Here is a 17,764-nt window from a genome sequence, read left to right as displayed (position 1 = left end):
GTATGTCAGTTTCAGCCTAGTTTGTCAGAAATGTTCAAGTATACCTTTTTGTCATGATACAAATGAAAAGTAAAATGGTATTGTTTAGAAATGCCGGTTTGTGGTGGGGTCTGTTAATGGCAGAACAGTTAATAATAATGAGGCAAACTTTTATGAGGTCAGAGATACTTTATTAGTAGAAAAAATAGTAAATCATTGATTGAGTTGGCTTTAAAGATTTGATACAACTTATGTCAGTTTGTAAGAACATCCTGGTAGGGATGTGGCAAACATAAACACATAAAACTCTAGGAAGATGCAGTCAAAGGAAGGCACTATTGAGTCCAATGAAAGCAAAGGCAAAGCATTTATTTGCTACATTCTCCTATTGAAATAAATTACTTAATACGTACTCTGCATTTTGTGCCTCTCAGTTTCATAAGACCAAGCGAATATTCCAAAATAAATTTGGGCTGTAATCCTATGCTCACATATCTGGGAGTAAGTCCTGTTAAGCACAGTGGGTCTCCAAAGTCAATGTGCTTAGAGTTATATTGCCTATGAAAAGTTTTAGGACAACTGTTTTGTTAGTACCTGTACATGCTTACTGTTTCAAAAAGTTTTACTTTACCTTACAACGGACTTATTGATTTTTGTGAATGCTCGAGGGAATGTTCATAATAATACATTTCTGTCATTTAGCTTCATTGCTCTGTAAGGCTGGCAGATGTTCACCTGGAATGTGTTCCTGTATCCTTAAGAGGACACATATGCCAGGGAGTAGGGAACCCCCTCCCCCAAAGCTCCTGTCATGAAACTCCTCTCCCATACCACCCCTTCATTCTGACAGGCTCTTGCCATGAACTGGCTGCCATGGGGAAAAAGACAGAAGACCAGTCCTGGAATTTAAGTTACAGAGAAAAGTTGCTGAAAGAATTTCCACAAACTTAGTAATTCATGAGCTGGTAAAGTGGTAGCAGTTATAAAAATACAAGACTCAGCCATAAGCACTTCAGCAAAATCTATTTTGAGATCTGATGAGTCTATTCTGTAGGGTTGGGGCTCTGTCTAGCACTTCCCAGTATGTTCTATGCGCAGAGAGGGTTTGAATGGCAGCTGGGCACCTAGCAGCCAATTGTGCTTTGAGAGATCTCTTCTCTAGTTTTCATTTGCGCATTTACAAATGCTCTGCTATTGGTTCCCACAGAGGCACTTCAGCATCAGAGCTGTGATTAATCTGATGTATGCTTTGCCTTTGACAAAGTGCCATAACATCCTATCATATTATATTCCAACTCATGATATTTAAAATTCAAAATCCTAAAAGCACAGCATGAATCAAAATATGGGTTGTGCTGAAAACAAATACCTGCTTTCATTTTTCACAGTTGCTAACAAAAAGGATGCCAAAGAAGGATTGATCATAAGTCTAGTAAGAGACATCTTACAGCCCACACTGACACAAGAGTGTCTGTGCTCAACATAATAGGGTGTAACAGATGTGAGCTATTATCGGATATGTAGTGGTAGAACTTATTTGTCCATAGACTTACAACACCATCAGTGTCTAATATGATCAAGAAAGTTATATGAAAAAAGCAAAGCCTATTTCAAAGTGCAAGTGTCTCAAAAGCCACAGATAGATTTTCCATCAATTCAGAAGTTCCCCAATCTTGTGCTGAAGATTGTTTTTAAGACAACAACAGTTTCTAAGGTTACTCCCCACAAGGAAGAGTCGTTGGAGATGGTTCCAAGTTAAAACTTAGCTCCTCCTGCAAGCTGATGTAGCTGCATTGAATGGGCAGGTTAAAGGGGGAAGAGAAGGTCTGCATAGTAAGAACTGTGTGTGTCCTGCACCAAATGTCTGTGAAGGCACTATGATGAATCAGTTCTGACTTTAAATTTAGTGGATATGCACTTAGTATAGTTTTGTTTCCATAAGGGCGGGTATCACAATCGTTTTTTTAGTTTCACACAATCAATATTTTTATGTTCCGGTTATGCATTTACAAAGAGAAATGTTATGAATGAGTTGGACAATCAAATATATATATATATATAAACACTGCCCCAAAATATTTAGAGTAAAGCAAAATGAAACCCTCAGTCCCTCCACCATATTAATTTCCAACTAGAAAAGTGCTCAAAATCCCAAATGAGATTCTATGTGAATTTGATTCTTTGATGAATTTGTGAAAAAGGACTGAATGGGCATTAGAAGCAAGTTTTGTTGATGTTGAGTAGTGTTCTTACGGAAAATAGTAAAGGTAAAGGGACCCCTGACCATTAGGTCCAGTCGTGACCGACTCTGGGGTTGGGGCGTTCATCTCGCTTTATTGGCCGAGGGAGCCGGCGTACAGCTTCCGGGTCATGTGGCCAGCATGACTAAGCAGCTTCTGGCGAACCAGAGCAGCGCACGGAAATGCTGTTTACCTTCCTGCCGGAGCGGAACCTATTTATCTACTTGCACTTTGACAGTCTTAGTGCCAAAATAAGAGAGACTTTTGTGGAAGAGGCAGACAAAGGTACTTTGCCAGCCCAAGCAGCTATACCACACAATTCAATAACTGTGCCTTCTGATCTCCTGCGCTTCCATACAGCATGTACATTAGGAGCTGTACTACAAAAAAAGTAGCCACACTGAGGGCACTGATGCAGATAGAAAACTTGTAGAAATAGAATATTTCACCCATCCCATCAAAAGTTTAACTTAAAATGGCAGCAATATGAAAAAAAAAAAATATCAAAATGTGGCAAGCCTCCCTCATCCACAATTGTAAGGACACCAGAAAGATATGGCAACCATAGTGCAAAAAGACAGAAAAAACCTGAGTAAGTTATTTGTAATGTTGGAAACTGTATTAGAGTATTAATTTCTTAGTTTGTAACGAAAGGCAATGTCAGTGTCTGGCAAGAGTATACCAAGACCTATTCTACTCTTGTCTTGTCCAACTTGCTTTTCTTCTGTTATTTCCACATCAAAATATGTCAACAATAAAACCAAGAACAGCTTAATTTCATTCATTGCAAAGAACCTGCCAGGACACTTGCTGATTCCAGAGCCAAAAGGCATCAGAAAGTATTTCAGCTTCCTTCCCTGTTTGTAGAAGGTGGTTTTCTTCTTGCCATCCTCTATGTAACGATCAAATTTATACTTCTGAAAAATAGAGAATGTGAGCATTAATATAGTTGTATAAATATAGTGATTACAACGATGTCAAGATTGATCTGAAAAGCAAAAAAGAATAAGCAGTGGATTTCTTTTTTATATGTGCTACTTTTAGAAGAGCCAGTGTGGTGTAGTGGTTAAGAGCGGTAGTCTCGTAATCTGGGGAACCGGGTTCGCGTCTCCGCTCCTCCACCTGCAGCTGCTGGGTGACCTTGGGCCAGTCACACTTCTTTGAAGTCTCTCAGCCCCACTCACCTCACAGAGTGTTTGTTGTGGGGGAGGAAGGGAAAGGAGAATGTTAGCCGCTTTGAGACTCCTTAAAGGGAGTGAAAGGCGGGATATCAAATCCAAACTCTTCTTCTTCTTCTAGAAGGCAAGGTGGTACCTCTGTCTTAAGCCATGAAAATGCTCTGGGGAGACAGCTATGAGTTCAACTCTGGAATCACATCCAGAGGCTGCACATTTTGCCATATTACTTTCCCCACATATCTTAGACTCAACTCATGCGCTTTTGTTTCCCAGAATGCGGTCAACACAAGTTGACTCTTACTGACTTTGCTCCTCCTGATCCTGAGTTGAGTGCACACAAACAGTTGATGACAAGCTACATCCAGTGGCATAACTAGCCACTCAGGTGCCCAGTGCAGCGCACGTGCCCTGTAGCCGGGGACGGGGCAAGCCGCCCATGGGGGTGGGGCTCGCTGTGTGGAGCCTCTCTGCCGCCTCCCCCTCAGCTGTAGGGTGGCTCAGGGAGAGGCGGTGGGCAGATGCAAGCCCCACACTGCTGGTTCAGGCAGCATAGAGCCTGCATGCGCCCAAGCCACCACGTCACTCCCAGGAGAGATGCATGGCTCGGGCAAGCTGCAGGCCCTGTGGTAAGTGTAGGCCCCTGTGGTGTGGTGCCCAGTGCCAGCCACGTTTCGTTACATTTGTTGACTGAACTAAAAAGTTTCATGAGCCCATTTTAAAAAAAACAACTCATTTTGTCACACACACCCCAGTGATGACATCCGGCATGGCCCGCAACTTCCCGCACCCGCCTTCCTCCGCCACTGGCTACATCCTTTCATTTTTCCAACACAACCCTATGCATATCATTCCACAATTAAGCTGAATAGGACTTTCAGGAATGTGTGTATAGGCCTGCAGCCCTAGTACACTATTTATAGGCTGCATTAGTCCATTCATGACAAACGATGTTGGGCAGAAAGGCTATTGAACTGTGATGATCCTGGTTTTGTCAGATCCTTTCCAGAACTAAAAACTATTATTAGTATTCCAAAACTTATAATACATCCTTATAATAAGAAAGGAGAATTGACTCTACTTCATATCACTAATTAGAATTCATTTTACATGAAACGCTGGAACATAATACCCAAAGAAGTAATGGAAAACAATTACAATAGCTGTGCAACCCTGTAAACACACATGTGTCCATAGACAAGAATTTTTGTGTGAAAAGGGTGTATTGTGAGTCTTGAAGTGTCTCTACGTGAAGTAGCTAGGAAAATCCAAAGTGGGGACTTACTTCCCCTCAACAATCCAAGTTAGTTAATTTTAAATTAGAAAAGTAGTTACTGCAAAATTAGAAAAAAAGGTCCAACAATTAAGGATTGGGGTGGAATAACATTGAGCATAAGGAACTCTGAGACTTTTGCCCAAATTAAGTAAAGGCTAGTACCTCTTTAGTGGAGAACTAAGTAACTTTCATGTTAAATAATCAGGAAGCAAAGTGGCAATCACAAATTATCAGAGACAGGACACAGAAGGAAGTTGACTTCTCTAGCCCCTTATGTCAGCGCCAGTTTGTGTGAAAAATGAGCTGCTGTAAATATATATAAAAGTAATAGCCCAGATTGAAGCACCATATTTCCCTCTATTGGAGCCTAAAGCCTACAAATACTCAATGGCTCTAGTCTGATCTCCATTTGTCTTGTTTTCTGGAACCTAATTTAAAGCAATTAAAGAATAATTCAAATTTGATTGATTATACACAAATTCAACTTAAGCAGAAGTGGCAGTGGTGTACCCCATCATAGTGGCTCTTACAGTAGAAGCTTTGAGAGATTTTTTTTTAAAAATGTAAACAATGCATATCCTTCCAGATGTTCTGGAAGATGCAGACTTCCTCTGTCAAGGAAGTGCTTCTTTACTGAGGAAAGTCAAATTACAATTGCAATAAGCACAATATTTGTTTATTTATTATCAATTTTCAATTGTACTCACAGCTAGCTTTGTGGGTTTATCCGGAAGTTGGCTCCAGGCTGCTGAAGCTGCTGCTGCCATGTTTCCCAGGGACAGATTTGCAAATCCGGCAACTGTCCCCGGGAACCGGGGACATCTGGTAACCCTACCTTATACCTGCTGTGCAGGGCTGGATTTAGGTTCGATGAGGCCCTAAGCTACTGAAGGTAATGGGGTCCTTTATATGTCCAGCTGTCCTTTGTCAACAACAAATTGTCGCTTTTTTGTGCTGAATATATGCTGTATGGTAATTTATGGACCTAATAAGTATCTAAAGCCATTTGCACATAACAAAATATGTATTTTATCAAAGCAGGTGGGGCCCATTACTTACATCATAGGAGCCTACACAACACAAACCACTGTTGCTGTATGTAGGTTTTATTTTATTTGTTTTTTATCTTCTATTTTGGAAATGTAGATCCAGTTTTTCCCCCTTTAATTTTTTTGGGAGTCCCCAAGAGAGTGGTGCCCTAAGCTATAGCTTGTTTAGCTTATATGTAAATCCGGCACTGCTGCTGTGTGAATAAAGCTGACTGTTTTGTTATAATGTCTGTTGCTTGGACAAAATGGATCATTTAGTGTGGCAGAATGTACTCTGAAACTCTGCCTATTGACACCAAGCAGGTGCCTTCACTGTACAGTCGTACCTTGGCTCCCAAACCCGGAAATGAGTGTTCTGGTTTGCAAACTATTGGCTTCCTGCAGCCAATCAGAAGCCACGCTTTGGTTTCCGAATGTTGTGGAAGTTGAACGGATTTCCGGAACGGATTCTGTTTGACTTCCAAGGTACGGCTGTACTCTTTTTGGCACCTGCTGACAACATTTTTGTTTAGACAAGCCTCCCCAGACATGTAGAAGGTGGATGCATTTTATTACAGTATCTGTTTTTATTTTATTGCTGATTTTAACATTTGAATGTCTCAAAGTGTTCTTTTTTCCCTGATAATTTTATTGTTTGATTTTCTTTGTATACCAGTTCAAGGTGGTTTTTGTTTTTACAGTTAAGCTGTGTCTTAATTTTATGAAATAAATAAATAAGTGTTAAGTAATGCTATGCTCATATGCCATAACTAGTGTGATTGCAGACTCAGTCAAAAAGCCACACAGAGGCAGTAGTACAAATGTAAGAAGGGCTTTTTCTGCCTTCTGAGTTTAAGCAGGAACAATGGCGGAAAATAATAATAATTTAGTCACCATATTAAAACACATTAAAAACATTTTGAAACAACTTACAATGCTTGTTTTCAGATCAAAGCCCTGTGATATTCTGTGTGATGCCACAAGTAAAATTTCCCCAGATAATCCAAGTGATTTTACAAGTCTATACAGTGGCAGGCAGTCTTTCAAGTAACCTGGTGCCAAGTTGTTGAGGGTTTTACATGTTAGTATAGTGTATATAATCAGTTATTTTATGTATCATAAAGGAAGAAAGCTCTTCAGAGTCATACATGACATATGTAAATCCACAGTAGTCATTTCATGGCTCTGTTTGCTTAATAAATACATAAATTTTGTTTGCCTGTGGCCATCTTCCTCCAACTAGCAAGAATTTCTCAGTCAAAATCTAGGGAACATGACTATGCAATTTGCATGCAGGTGATGAACTTCTGGAGCTGTATTAAGGCTCAGCTAGGGTGGATTAATTTCCAGCCTTTGATATTCATTAACTTTTGCTTCAGATGGGGAAAAAATACAAGGAGAAGACACAATTACCCTCAAAGCTTCACTGCCGAGCAACAGCTTTACAATCTTGAGTTCACAACGCCATACTAATTGACCACTAAAGGGCCAATCCCTATAAAGAGAGGTGAAAAAGCATAAGGCTCAAGAAGACACCGCTATTATAGGGGCTTTAGAGAGTCAATGATGCTTTGGGGGCACTTAGCTAAATGGCCCACATTATTTGCTCTTTAAGCCACCTTCTATTATCCAGCCTTCTTTGGGCATCCAATGATCCACTTCCAAACAAAGCCTACATTTAGCCTCAAGTTTATGGTAGTCAAGGCACAATTGTCAGTTTCTCTCAAAGGGGTAGCAGTCACCCTCATCACCATATTTCTCTCTTCAGGCCAAGAATCCTTTGACCTGAAGGCACCTTGAAAAGATCTGAAAGTAGGAAGATTTGTTCCACAAGAAGGAACAGCACTCTCCACCCCCCCCACCCCGCTTTCTTCTTCTTTTTTAAAGCTCTCTATATTACAAAATGCCTGGCTGCTGAAATGTGCCTGAAGTGGTATATCTAATAGCAGCTGAATGTTTACCTTGGGATCTTCGTAGACCTCGGGGTCCATGTGCAGAATTGGAGGATAAATTGCTACCAAATCTCCTTTTCTCAAGCTGACTTCCTGGTTCCCTTCAAGCTTGAGAATAAAATCTTCGCTGGTGATGCGGATGTTTGTGGAAGATGAGCAAAATCGGAAACTCTCGTTGATAGCACTTTCTGAATATAAATAAAGGGGAATTTGGGGCGGGGGGAGAGAAAGAACCCCAAAGCATTAAAGATATAGAAGGAGATTGGAAGTTATAAGCTGCTACAGCTGCCAAAATTTGACAGGTCTACTAGAGCAGGCTAGCAAAGAAAGCTGTGTGTGTGTGTGTGTGTAAAAGAGGTAATAAACTTTCCCAGAGGGCTAGAGAAGAAGCTAAGCACTTCTGAACTTTTAAATAGAATCTTTCCCGATAGAGTCAATGAATTTAGTTAGGCTCTAGGCAGTGCAGTGGGTTTTGGGTGGAAAAACCATTATTTGGGCATCATGTTGAAAACGCCACAATCAAAAGAGATGAATGCTTTTATGCATTTCCATACATTTCAGGGATTGGGAACAAATACCAGGCATAGCTTCAATGGCTCTGTTCTGCCTGGTTTGTTTTTTTTGAAAAAAAAAACACACAACCATGCAAGACTACAGCCATGCATTACAAAACCATCTACTTGAATAACCCTACAGTCATATGCGAGGCAAGAATATTGGGAATTAAGGAACCCTTCATAATATCTACTGCTGGCTGAGCAAATTCAAATTAGGTGTGGAGCTTTGACAAGTTAATGGGGGGAAGCCCATATACAGCGCAACGTTTTGACACAAATCCCAAACCTTTTTCCAGAAGCCCACCTTAACTTGGAAGGCTCTAGAAGGCAAATGTCCTTGCTTTCCCAGTGGCCTTCACCTCTTGCTCCTAGCACGACAGATTTTATGGCTAATTTCCGGCAATTTATCCTGGCAGTTTGAGGAGGAATTCCTTTGGGAATAATATGCATAATTTGCATAAATCATTCTGATAGCATGCATACCAGCATGTAGCTGCTGTCTGGGCCTGCATCTCTGACTTTATAATCAAAACTGACTATCTTTCCACCAGCGAGGCTGGGCGCCCTAATAGGCGGCAGGACTCCTTCAAGTCATCAGTGTGAAAATTAGTATTTACAAAAAAAAAAAAAAAACCCTATGAAAAGCCCCAAAGCAGAGCTTCCCTCTCACCAAAGATTCAATAGATGGTTGCTTTCATTTTTTATTTGGAATATATGAGAAACCTAAGTGGTATGTGAAGCACTGTGACCTACCCCCTCACTTAGATGGTAGACCCCAACAGCTAGTTTACTAGAGAGAGTAGCATCCCCAGCATGGATACATCTGAAAAAGATAATAACAAACGTTCTTTCACTAAAAATTAAATCTGTTGCAGGGCGCATAGCAAATAAAGTGGCCTTGGATGCTTTCTCGCAGGAGTTTTTTCCTTAAGCGTGCATTTGTCTAAAGAAATGAGGCTGCGGTCAGCTCTGTGTGGCCAGCGCCGTGATTCAATGTGACGTACTGTGAGGCTGTGCATATTCTTTTGGACTGCCTTCGTTACTATAATCAGGGAGAGTCAAATCGGCTTGTTGGTGACGAAGCCAGAAAAGAACTCTGGTTCCAGAACACGGCCTCTACTGCAGATAGCCACAAGGCACCTGACACGATAGATTTCAACTGGCAGCACTCTGGCAACAAAAAACTTTACGCAGTACAAAGGAAAAAAGGTCCAGACTCCACTCCTCGGCTGCCTCCCGCCGAGGAAATGCGAAGCCAAATAACACCCTTTTAAGTCGGCAGTGTGGAAATGGTAGCTGACATACGTAACGCCATTGTGCGCTGATGGATCCAAACCGGTGGGAGGGGAATGAAGAAAGCACAGCGGTGACAACAACAGCCGTAGCAGCAGCGAACGAGCAAAACACAGCGAAAGTGCGCCGCTAAAATAGGTTTATGCTGAGTAGCACGAGCAACACAGCCATGTCAGATTGGCCGACATGCTCCCAGGAAGTATGGCAAGTCGTGTTGCCCATTGCGGTATCGCAAATGACAATTGGGCAAGCACATCCGATGCGGGAGCTAATCACAATAATGGAGCTCAGAGTGTAGCTTAGTGGTCAGATCATAAATGACAAATCTGTTTTACCTTCCAGGACCAGCTATGTGGGGGAAGGCGAGCTTGGCTCTAGCTCTGAGCGATCATGCCGATAATCCTTAGATGACAAAAGTAATGAGTCACATTATGATCAACAAAGGAGGATGGAGCTTGTGTGGCTCTGCGGCAGCCTATACCATTAAAATAAACAAACAAAAAGGATGTTTGTTTCGACGTTTCACCCCCCCCCATAAAACCCCTTCCCCGATAGCCTCTGTACGGATGCCCAAAATCCACATCGAGAAGAATGACAACTGGATGATAAAACTGCAGCCTGTACTTGCTGTTGTCATACTTCAGTAGCCACAAGCCAGTGCTCCTGTCAGACCAGCTGGGTAGCTGGGGAGGTCTTCCATTCTGCACCATGAGGTACAGTAAATTATCCAGCACGGTAGAGCAACATCTGTTTCTGTGCTAGTGCCGAACAAACAAGGCAATTTAAAGCATACCAAGGGATAACCAAGCAGCAAATGAACATGACCCTCGTTTCCCCCCCTTCCTACACACACACACACACACACACACACACACACACACACAAGATGCCGAAACTTTCAATGATCACAATAAGGGGTTTTCAGGAAAGTCGACACTTTCTATGCATCGAAAGACCACAGGCACCTCACAGTATTTTTGGAATTTTCCCACTTGCATCTCCCCCCAAACTCCGCTCACTCTTATATACTCTTTCAATTTCACCCTGGATCTTTTTTTAAAAGTTGAAGCCGTTTCAATATACTTATAAATATTCAGTCTTTAAACCTAATTTGCTATACTTAGTTCACATGCCTTCAAGCATTTGTCTTCCAATTTCCACTGAATAAATGCGTACTAATGAGAAATAGAGCAAGCTGCTGAGGCAAAGCTGGGCGACTTGCGCCTGGCCTGCCACCAGCTTGTGATAGGCAGGCAAATTGAGTTAAAATGAAAAGTCTTGTCAGCTGAAATACAACACGGTAGCCAAACAGCAAGCTGTCAATCATCCAGCCAAAACAAGGGACTGCAGGTAATAAAAGGTCATTGTGAATCATTAGTGCATTTGGCTTTTGTAAGCAAGTTAATTTTAATTAAACATGATCTAGATCTGTAACTGTTTAATAATAACAATAATAAACCTTACAGTACATAATGGATAGTTAATTTTATACTAAGCATTCTGCAGGTAAATAGGAGGACCCTATACGTATCAGGAGTGGCATGGAAGAAAAAAAGTTGTCAGGGTATGCAGATATTCTAGATAGGTATTTTGTTCATCCAGGGTGATATGACTACATAATGTCTAGAGAAATAAGTGATTCTGTAGCTGAGAACTGGAAAACCCTAAGTACATTATAGCATACAGATGTATCCCCATAACATGTCCGTTCAGTCTTTCGGAAGTGTTTGCACCCTGACATACCGGCTGGTTTTTGTTCTTCTACATCTTGCTGAAAATAAAGTCATTATTGAAGTAGTTCTCTTTTTTTGATCGAAATGCCTGGAACGCAATAATGCTCCAGGGAAATAATAATTCACAATAGGAATGTATGCAGCAATTAAAATTTATGCAAATAAAACATGACCCAAGCTAAATGCGCAGTGATGAGGCATAACTGTTTAATCTGTTTTGCTTCCTTAAATCTTGGTGGTAGTTGTAAAAAAAAAAAAAAGACCATTTCTGTGTATCGGTTTCTAAATTAAAGCTCTGCAGCAAGTCATAGTGGCCAATAATACATGTCACTGGGAATGCAAAAGTCATTTTCTGATTTCTTTCCAAAAGAACATGTACCACCAAAAAAGTTGACTGGAGAGTTATGGAGATCCCTGAGGGAATAAATGTAAGCTAGCAAATGGGATCTGGTGAAGTAATATTTTCCTGACACTTTTAATTCTGTGATAAAGCTGGCTACAGCAATTCCTAAGAAAGAAGGTTACCAGCACCTGGAAGATTTCTCCTGATCTGCTTCAAGAATATATATTATTTGTATCAAGAAGTACCCGTATTTTTCGCTCTATAAGACGCACCAGAGCACAAGACGCACCTAGTTATTGGAGGAGGAAAACAAGAAAAAAATATTCTGAATTTCAGAAGCCAGAAGAGCAAGAGGAATCGCTGCGCAGTGAAAGCAGCAATCCATCTTGCTGTTCTGGCTTCTGGGATAGCTGTGCAGCCTGCATTCTCTCCATAAGACGCACACACATTTCCCCTTACTTTTTAGGAGGGAAAAAGTGAGTCTTATAGAGCAAAAAATACGGTAATTCTGTAGTGGCTCTCAAGCAATTTAGAAACACTTGGGAGTAAATAATCAACAGAAAACTGCTTTTTTGTTTTGTTTTTTACTAGCTTTCTACATCACCCATGTGGTGATTTGGTAGTTGACACACAGTGCTCCCCACAGCTCAGTGGTGAGCATGGATTCACCATCTTTTTAGTCATAGACTGTTATGTCTAGAGGGACAGAATGGAGATGAAGGAATCACAGCATGGAAAACCAAAAACAAAGGGCAAAAATGCTGTTTGGATTTTTTATATATACAGACAGGAACATGTATGTAAGGAGGATTGTTCTGATAGAGGAAAAGCTTTGAATGAAGAGTTGTACGGTGTTTCTAACTGTTTTTATAAATGGTTACTTGTACACCACTTAAGAGATGGTCGTAATTAAGTGGTATATGAATTGTGAAAAACAATGACAAATGATCATCTGTTTTATTGTTTATTTATAAAAAAATATTTGGATACCGCTGTGTCCTTAAAAAAAAAAATCAAAGTGGTTTACAGTAATTAAAACATAAAACTATAAAATTTAAACCATAAAAAAGTTTGAAACAGACATGTTTTATATGGGATTCTATATGGAATTGCTTTAAGCTGCTTTTAATGGTTTTTACACTTTTCTTGTTTTATGGTTGTAGCTGTTTTATGTCATTATGTATATGTAATTGTTGTGACCTGCCCTGAGAACATCTGGTAAAGGGGAAGTGAAAAATATAATAAATAAATAAATTATTAAGAATTTGTGCATTGAGGGTCTTGAAAAATGGCAACACTGATTTAGGCAGCAATACCTGAGGTCTCTACAAGTTCTTCTGCAAACAAAGCAAACCTGACTCTATTTGTATGGTCAGTAACCTTGCTCCTGACTGTAGCTATACTGTGGAGCACAGAGGACTATCACTCATTAAGGTAGAGAAGCAAGTTTGGTGTTATACAATTGCACTCATCTTAAGACACATACCCTTACACAGCTATTTGCATGTCCCAACAGTTATGCTTTATTTGATGCCAAAGGTCTTCGAATATAGAGAGGGTATATTAGTCCTGATGAGTAAGAGTATTAGATCACTTGCCCCATGAAGAATGTATCACTGTCCAGTCTCATTGCTTCCTCTCACATTTTTCACTCATCTCCTTTTACAAATATAGGCTGATTACACTCTGGATTTAGCCTTCATTGGCAGATTTCTTATAATCCTATGAACTCGCTCAAAATAATTTTATGTAAGCCCCCATATAAAGTATATTTTATCTTTAGCTAGTCAAATACTTCAGTAATAGCTGGGATAGCATTCCCCATCTTTACCAGAAGCAAAGAAGAAGTGTTTGTTTATTTATTTCAGGGCCAATACACTGTGGGAAAATCATTCCTTGAGGGCATGTTTTGAACAGCACTTCTCATCAAGTGCATAAAATATTATATTAGAGCCATTAAATCCAATCTTATTTGCATTGTAATAGAAAGCAGAAACTATTTATTTATTAGTGTTAGCCTGTTTAGTATATATATAACAGGCTTACTCAAATAAATAAATAAACTGATTAACTCCTAAAAATAGAGAGAATGAGCTCATTCTTCAGTACATAAAGAATAGCATAGAATGAGTGAGAGTGATGTAAACTTGTTGCTAAGATGTCTCAGTCCAGAGGCGGCACTGAGTTGTGGAGTCAGCAAAGCACCCATGATCCATGGCTACAACACCAAGCATATTTACAAGTACCTAGGCATAACTGTCTTGAGCATCAGAGTTGCTGAGCTGTACTGAGATGACCAGGAAGGTTGTTTCTAGAGATATACCTGAGTACTTGAATTGAGGCTACATTCCTTCGCTACTTACCTGCAACTGGTTCTTTGAACCAATTCAAATACTTGGAACGGGACTGCACTACTTCAGAATGCAAGAGGTCAGAGGTGGAGGAAGCCACTCAGGCGCCTGGGGCAGCGCACCCAGGGGCAGGCCGAGCTGCCCATAGGGGCAGGATGAGGGAGGGGCGCACAGTGGGGCCTCCGGAGTCTGCCTGCCTCCTCCCACTCAGCCGTCCTACAGCTGGGGGGGAGGCAGCGGGCAGATCGTTTGGGCAGTGTGGAGCCTGTGTGCACCCAAGTGCCCAGGAGAGACGCGTGGCTTGGGCACACTGCAGGCCCCGCTGTGAGTGCCGCCCGACATTTTGTCACCCTCCTCAGTGGTGACAACCGGGGTGGACCACACCCACCGCACACCCCTTCCTCCGCCCCTGCAAGAGGTGACAGGAATTAGTCATTGAAAAGTGACCTGACAAAAAAAAAACCCCTCCTTACTACTACTACTACTACTACTAATAATAATTATTATTTATTATTTGTACCCCGCCCATCTGGCTGGGCTTCCCCAGCCACTCTGGGTGGCTTCTAACATATTAAAGATGCATTAAAATGTCACACATTAAAAACTTCCCTAAACAGACCTCCTGACCTAGTTTTGTGCATCCTAAACATGGGTTTTCACGTGCAGCGTGTGATTTATATATATATATATATATATATATATATATATATATATATATATAGTATTTCCATTGCATCACATTTCATGCTAAATATTTATTGCTTAAAGACAGTTGAGGATTGTACACAATCCATTTCTATCTAGAAAAGCTACTAAGCAAAAAACAAAACAAAAACCCTTCCTCTCCAAGTAACCATGCTTAAAAAAATGGGAGGCTAGTCAAGTCACCTCACAATCTGCATACACCTAATGTTTGTAAATTTTTGTCCTGAAGATATTTCCTTCTCTTTCTGCTAAGCTTGCGGGCTGTCAGTCTGTGGCTCAATTAGAAAACACACTTTCTTTTATGCCTTAAAAGCTATCATCGTAAAATGTAATTATATTTTTGGGCTAAATTGATAGTTCCAAATACTTCTTTTCAATTTGTCTTCCCAGTATAGCACTGATGTCTCTGAAATGCATTACCACTTCAGCAGATGTTTAGAATCAAACTTCATGTGCATAAACTTTTGGTAAATAACTGCAAAGCTTTGATTCAGCCTTTTCCATACCTTGCCTAGTTAATTACCTGGGATTTTTATGTTTACATGCAGCAAGTGTATCTCCAGCTATAAACTACATAATTCATAATTGATGTAAATGGTTGTTATTATGTCAATTAAGCAGCTGTGTTCTCCACCTTCTCGCTAAATAGAATGAGTGATAAACGGAGTTTACAGGGAAATACCTACTTTTCTTCAGGAGGGATAAAATAAATTACCTAGGTAGACCAGGTTGTCCAATTGTTCTCTGGTGAGGTGGATGCGGTTTCCAGGCTTCCTTTCTTGACCTGTTGACTGCAGCAAATGGTCAATTTCGTCACGCACCACTGCAAGAGCTTCTGGGTGCCGCAGAAGATAATACATGGCCCAGAATGTAGCTGGAATCGTGTTTCCTACAGAGGCCCACATGAAGGCAAAATGATGTGCTGGGAGAAAATAAGTGAAAAGGAAGATTAATAGCGTTTATTACACTGATTAGATTTGCAGTGTGCTAATTAAAAGATGTTAGGACACAGACCCAGCCAAGGATCAGTGAATGCTAATGAGGACCAATAGGCTTCTGAAGTCTAATTTTCTGCTTAATGAGAATAGTTTGAAATGTAATTTCAGGGTGGGGGCGAAATAAAGGGAGGAAATGCAGCTGAGTTATAATCTCTCTCATTATCACCATTAAGTATCTTGTTTTACCACCTCAGCCAAAAAGAGAGAGAGAAAGAAAGACAGAGAGAGAATCAATTATCATACAGGGTTGTTTAAGAGTAAAACATTTTATCATTAGCCAATTAGAAAAAACATTAAAAATGTTCAAGGTCGCCATTTTGCCATTTTATTTCAAAGGTCTCTAGTAAATTATCTGATTCTAGACAAGCAATCATTAAAAAGTTTGCTACCTGCTTTGTTGCGATCGCTGAGTACTTCATACATATCAAATAAATCTTTTCTGAATTGGACCACTTCTGAAGCCCCCAACCATCTTGACATGTTTTCAGGTAAAAACATACTGATAAGTTCTTTCCGGATACGCTTGGTCGCGCCTAATAATTCAATGGGTACATTGGCAGCTAAATAGGAAAAGCTGGCATCAAACTTATTAAACTTGTCTCCAATTGCTTCCACGATGCTGTAGTCAACTGCACTGGGATCCTTTCCGTACAGTGTTAAAAAGCTGGCTTCGAACATTAAGGAGAAGCAGAACTTGTTCATGTTCCCCATTTCCCAGTCTGTTGCTTGTGAGCACATCTTCTCAAATAGACCCTGGAGGTTTCCCATCATGCTGTCAGACAGCACGTCCAATGGCCTGCCCAGAAGATACTGATAAGCCTTGTGCACATTCTCATGCATGTCTGGGAGATTATGCTTGAGGGTGGTTGGATGGTCAAATGCCTTGGTCGATATCTGATCAGCAAGTTCTTTAAATTGGAGATATTTTCCGGTTTTGGTCACATAAACAAACTGCAGGGGGTTCATTATGAATGTAATATATTTGCCTGAATGAGAGAGAGAGAGAGAGAGAGAGAGAGAGAGAGAGAGAGAGAATGGTTAAACTCAGTGTGACAGTTTAAGGCAACAATTCTTGTTTGAGGATTTGCCTATGTGGCAGTGGTGGAATAATCACTATCTTCCACGTGTGAGAAGTGAGATCATTTGCAAGATATGCGCCACAGATACAGTGCATTCAAATAAAATACAGGAATTAATACAGAGGCTTACATCCACTAATAGATAAAACAGAATATACAAATGGATGCCTAATCAACAAACTAATGCGACAAACTATAAACTGTTCCTGAAAACAAATGCATATTAAGCATTTAAGTATTCCTCAGCTGTAAAAAATAAATAAATAAATAAAAATTCACCATATTGCCGTGGTAAATCTTGCCATTTAGCTAATTAGCCTGGATGATATGGTAAGCTAACCACTCATGACAGTGAAAAGTCTATGCACAAATAATAGTCATACTAGTATTAAGGAAAGCATTATTATAATGGTTGTACTCAGTCACATGTACTTTTAGAAAATCTTCCAAAGTTCTGTTTTCACATGTCAGCTATAGGCCTCAAAACATGACTTCATTACTTGCATGTTGCGCATTCTGACAAGCTATGAATGGTTGTTCCAGGTTCTTTTTATACAATACTTTATTTTTATTAAACAATATAACCTGTATGGTGAATTCAAACACATCTACGATTTATTGACTAGACATGCCAATCCTAAACCCTATTTACACCAATAAACTTTATTACCTAGTAAGGTTGGTTCGAGCAAAGATGGGGAACCTGGACTTCCATCAACCCAGACAACATGGCCGTTGGTCAAGGAATAATCCCATAAGGGAATTCTAGTCCAACCACACCTGGAGGGAAGTTCTATGTATTCAGGAGGATGTTCAATGGATTGCATGAGATTAGAGCCTAAATTATAATCAACCAGGCACAAGATTCTAGGAATCTTATGATCATTGTAGCTGTTGATTCTTTATTGATTCTACTCATAGACACACACTTGAAGTCACTTAATACCTTCAGACTGAGAAAGTGGAAATTGCATGCCTGACCATAGAAAGATAGACTTGTTCTGTGGACACAATAGCTTTCCACATATGGGGAATTAAAAAAAACCCAAACAAAT

General features: G+C 40.3%; 1 protein-coding gene across 1 annotated transcript in view; it reads right to left on the bottom strand.

Annotated features, from left to right (window-relative positions):
* Window positions 1-2,746: 2,746 nt before the first annotated feature.
* The window catches only part of LOC128417409 (cytochrome P450 7B1), a 98,854-nt gene continuing 83,836 nt past the window's right edge, over window positions 2,747-17,764 (bottom strand). The window contains exons 3-6 of the mRNA XM_053396032.1: window positions 16,020-16,616; window positions 15,348-15,554; window positions 7,660-7,838; window positions 2,747-3,136 (exon numbers count right to left, since the gene is read on the bottom strand). Of these exons, the coding sequence (XP_053252007.1) occupies window positions 2,849-3,136; window positions 7,660-7,838; window positions 15,348-15,554; window positions 16,020-16,616 (1,271 nt within the window). The 3' untranslated portion in view covers window positions 2,747-2,848. The remainder of the gene's footprint in view (window positions 3,137-7,659; window positions 7,839-15,347; window positions 15,555-16,019; window positions 16,617-17,764) is intronic.

This window comes from Podarcis raffonei, chromosome 7 (assembly GCF_027172205.1).
Source record: "Podarcis raffonei isolate rPodRaf1 chromosome 7, rPodRaf1.pri, whole genome shotgun sequence".
Taxonomy (NCBI): domain Eukaryota; kingdom Metazoa; phylum Chordata; class Lepidosauria; order Squamata; family Lacertidae; genus Podarcis; species Podarcis raffonei.
Note: the sequence above shows the minus strand (reverse complement) of the source record. Positions and strands in the feature narration are given on the sequence as shown.